General features: G+C 38.6%; 1 protein-coding gene across 1 annotated transcript in view; it reads left to right on the forward strand.

Moving 5' to 3' along the window:
- The first annotated feature begins 696 nt into the window (after positions 1 to 696).
- The window catches only part of LOC106877786 (uncharacterized), a 15,368-nt gene continuing 11,332 nt past the window's right edge, over positions 697 to 4,732 (forward strand). Inside the window, exon 1 of the mRNA XM_014926796.2 lies at positions 697 to 1,199. Coding sequence (XP_014782282.2) covers positions 873 to 1,199 — 327 coding nt within the window. The 5' untranslated portion in view covers positions 697 to 872. The remainder of the gene's footprint in view (positions 1,200 to 4,732) is intronic.

Below are 4,732 nucleotides of genomic sequence, written 5' to 3' on the forward strand. Positions count from 1 at the left end.
CACACACACACACACACACACACACACACACACACACACACACACACACACACACGCAATATATAAACTCACACATATCAAGCTGATACACAGATATCAAAGGCAACAACTAGGAACCCTCTACATGTTCTTCTCGACGTGCTAGAAATAGCAGCAAAGATATCTTTTAAATCGCATACACTGTATAAGGAAAGTGGAAGGATCCATTGGATAATGTTGCACCAGTAACACTATGTCTCCAGGAAAAAATTGGATTGGTCATGGCTGGAGTGCCTTTGATCACAGGTCTTTTGGTCTTGGGTTGACCTAGGGCTAAATACTAAGGACAACAGTTAGCAGTAATATCATACAAATACACATAGATACACATAAATACATATACATATACACACACGCATATGTGTATACATATACACAAACACATACGCACACATATATATATATACATAAATACAAAAACACGCGCACACATATACAAATATATATATATATATATATATATATATATATATATATATATATATATATATACACACACACACATACACACATTAACATACACAGGCACAAACACATATACTGACACACACACATACACACACACATGCATACATGCATTGACATACATGCATTGACACACTGACATACAGACACAGTGACACACACACACACACACGCACACACACACAGATATATACTTACATGAACACACACACATACACATATATATATATATATATATATACTTATACACACACACGTGCACACATACATACACGTGGTTAAACGTAGTCACACACACACATACATATTCTAACAAACATACACACTGACACACATACTTATACACACACACACGCGGATAGATAGAGATGGCATCCATTGTGCGAATTACGGAGCTGAACCAAAAACCTTTACAAGTAATTCTTTCGGGACAAAAACAGGACGAGACAATCACAGCAGAGAAGGAGAAAGAGAGAGCAAAGGAAAAAGAGAAAGAGAAGAAGGAAGGACCAGTAAGGGCTGCCAGTTGTAATACCAGCAAGACTGACCCACATGGGAAGGCAGTGAATCCACACCAAGATCATACCTGCCTGCAATCACAGGTGGGCCAGGTAGAAAGTTGTGAAAACAAGGAAAAATGTAACCGTGGGCCACATCGACCCCAAATCAGTTCTGCTGATACTCCTAGAAGAATGGTAAGACCCTTTTAAATATTCAAGTTATTTAAAATACTCAAAACTGAAAAGTATAAAAGGAGAAAGGCTCTTGTCTTATGTTTCAGGCACCCGTGGCATTTAGGGTTTTTTCCATGAGTAACCCTTAAAGTGTCTCCCTCTATTGGGAGATTTTTACTTGTTACATTGTTTTATTATCACATATTTACACAGATCTCTTTTTTTTTTTTGTGTTGTCCTGTAATCTTTTTGATTTATTTTAGCCCTCTTGGCCAATTAAAGAATTAATTATTGTAATCATGGTTTTCAAAGCTGGCAGAGTCGTTAGCATGACAGGCAAAATGCTTAGTAGCATGTTGTCTGTTTATACGTTCTGAGTTCAAATCCCACTAAGGTTGACTTTGCCTTTCATCCTTTCAGAGTTAAGGAAGTAAGTACCAGTTGAGTACTGGGGTCGATGTAATCAATTAGTCCCCTACCCCAAATCTCAGGCCCTGATTATTATTACAACCTTTTAAAATTACTCTTGATATTTGTATGGCCGGGTGTCTAAGAATCCCACTTTGTGACCACATGGTTTGGGATTCGCCCCCACCCCTCAATTCAAGTATCATAAAAGCATGAAACTGTTAGTAGCTCTTTCAATTGTGTATTAAATTAATATACATACATACATACATACATACATACATACATACATACATACATACATACATATATATATATATATATATATATACAATTAGATCGACCCCAGTACGCAACTAGTACCTAATTTATCGACCCCGAAAGGATGAAAGGCAAAGTTGTCTAGATGTATGTTGCTAAAAAGCACAGAAGTATCAGTATGTTATGAAAATCGCTCAGCAGCAGCAGAGAAATTGTTAGATTAAGGATTTCTGCATAATTGCACATCATCAGTAGCAGGTATCCACTATCAACCACACACTTAATAAATATTTCATTAAAACATACAATAAACATCGCTGTATACATTATAAACATTACGTTTATACATACACACACATATATGTGAGTGTGTGTGTGTATAAACATTGTTATATATTTAATGTTAGATATTTTATTAAAACAAACAAAATAAAACATCAACAAAACCATCGTTGAATAATTTCAGTAAAAAGAAAATACAAAATTCGCCCTCTTTTCTGCTTGCCCTAGCCAACACTTGTTCAATAATAAAATCAGTCAATAAATAAATAAAATTAACAAGAGAGATATTGTGGCGATGGACAAAAATAAATAAATAATACAGGAGATGAAGAAATGCGATAAAGATTGAACTAAATCTTACACATCACTGAGCATTTAATGGCTTCCACCCTTGTCTTTTTCGTTCTTTGTTGTTTTCTAATTTATTGTTGAAATTATTTCATATCCGTGTCATCCTCTCGTCTCCGTCTTACGTCCTCCCCTTCCTTCTCTTCCTCCTCTCTCTCTCTTTTTCCATCTTTTACTCTTCTTTGGACTCTGTTTTAATAAAATATTTAATGTTGAATATCTAAGAACAATGCTTATACACACATACACACACAAAAATATATGTGTGTGTGTGTGTATAAACATGATGTTTATAATGTATACAGCAATGTTGCATGCTTTAATCAAATATTTATTAAGTGTGTCGTTGATAGTGGATACCTGCTACTGATGATGTGCAATTACGCAGAAGTCCTTAATCTAACAATTTCTCTTCTGTTGCTGCTGAGCGATTTCCATCAGATACTGATACTTCTGTGCTTTTCTATGTCATCTTTTCATCTCTCCCTGCCTTGCTCCCCTTCCTTTCCCTTGTCCTCTTTATCCTCCTCCACTCCTTCTTCTGCTAATCCCCGCTCTCTCTCTCTCTCCTTTCCTTTCTTCCTCTGTTTTGTACTGTTTCTTCACTCTGCCCAATAGATTTCTTATGTCACTCTCTCTCTCTCTCTAATCTCCCAAGTTTCACACCACCCTCCTCTCCCTCTCTGTCGCTTTCTGTCGGTGTCTATGCCTGGCCTGCCTGTCCGTCTTTCCCTCGCTTCCTCTCTCTATGCATCTCTCTCATCCTCCCTCTTTCTCTCCATCTCTCTCTCACTGTTCCTTCACTCTGCTCTATATTTCCTATCTATGTCACCTTCTCATGTAAAGACTTATGGCTCAGTGGTTAGAGCATTGGGTTCACAATCATGAGGTAGTGAGTTCAATTCCCAGACCGGGCTGCGTGTTGTGTTCTTGAGCAAGACACTTTATTTCACGTTGCTCCAGTTCACTCAGCTGTAGAAATGAGTTGCCACATCACTGGTGCCAAGCTGTGTCAGCCCCTTTGCCTTTCCCTTGGATAACATCAGTGGCATGGAGAGGGGAGGCTGGTATGCATTTTTTTGTCCCCTCCTCCTCTACTATCTTGATCCCCTCTCTTCTTCCTCTTCCAACCCTCTCCCTCCCTTCACCCTGCACACCCTCTCACACAGTCTGTCTCTCTCTCTTTCGCTGTTCCTTGGCTCTGTTATAGATTTACCTATGACACCTCATCTCCCTCTACTCCTCCCGCTCACCTTCCTGTTTCTCCCTCCCTCTCTCTCTTCCCCCCCCCTCTCTTTCTTAGTTGTCTCACTCTTCACTCTGTTAGATTATTTAGCAGCAAGCAGTGACGGATGAAGATGATTTTTCAGTGAATCAGAGTGGAACCAAATGGCTAGACTTGACCAGACTGGACAGTTAGAGAATTGATCTGTTGTTTCACGAATCATGGTTCAAATACTATTATTGATATTGTTTTTCTGTTGATGTTCCCATTTTAATAAACTGTTTTCTGTCTGTCTGTCTGTGTATATATGTGTGTGTGTATCTATGTATGTATGAATGTATGTATGTCTGGATAGAGTAACTGCAGGTTTCTCAATAGTTCAGCAAGGGTATTCTCTTTCTCACTGATCTTCAGCTTTTTGTTAGCATCTGCTGGGCAAAACTGTACATTGTTTCTCTTCTTTGTCTCAAATCATTATATCAGGTCTATTGTCCTTATATTATTTTATTGAGGTTTTCACTGGGTCATTCCACCAGTACCCCTTTTTTATTATGTATGGCTATGGCTTCCACCATACTGTGGGTTCTTATTTATTTGTCCTTGAGTTATCCTTTCAACAGATATCCTTATACAGTGTCCTAGGTACAACATGTCTCATTGGTAGATAATACTGTGGTGATATTTTCAGACAACTGCTTCTGATGTGGGTGATATCTTCAGTGTGAACTCCACAAAGTCTGCATCAGTTGTCCCATTTTACTGCTTTTCCTACATCTCTGTCCCTTTTGTGCATCAGGTACTTGGTTGACGCCACACAGGCACTCTTACATGGCACTGCATGGGCGGTTTTTTGTGGCCCCACATGGGTGCTTTTACATGGCACAACTACAAGTGCTTTACACCACCAGAGGGACACACACGTGCATATTTCTCAACATGCTTGACCTCAGTTTCCATTCCAAGTCAGCATTGTCATTCATTGTCCACTGACATTGTCCAGTTATTTAACTTATTTCATCACACCCTACCC

This window comes from Octopus bimaculoides, chromosome 21 (assembly GCF_001194135.2).
Source record: "Octopus bimaculoides isolate UCB-OBI-ISO-001 chromosome 21, ASM119413v2, whole genome shotgun sequence".
Lineage (NCBI taxonomy): Eukaryota > Metazoa > Mollusca > Cephalopoda > Octopoda > Octopodidae > Octopus > Octopus bimaculoides.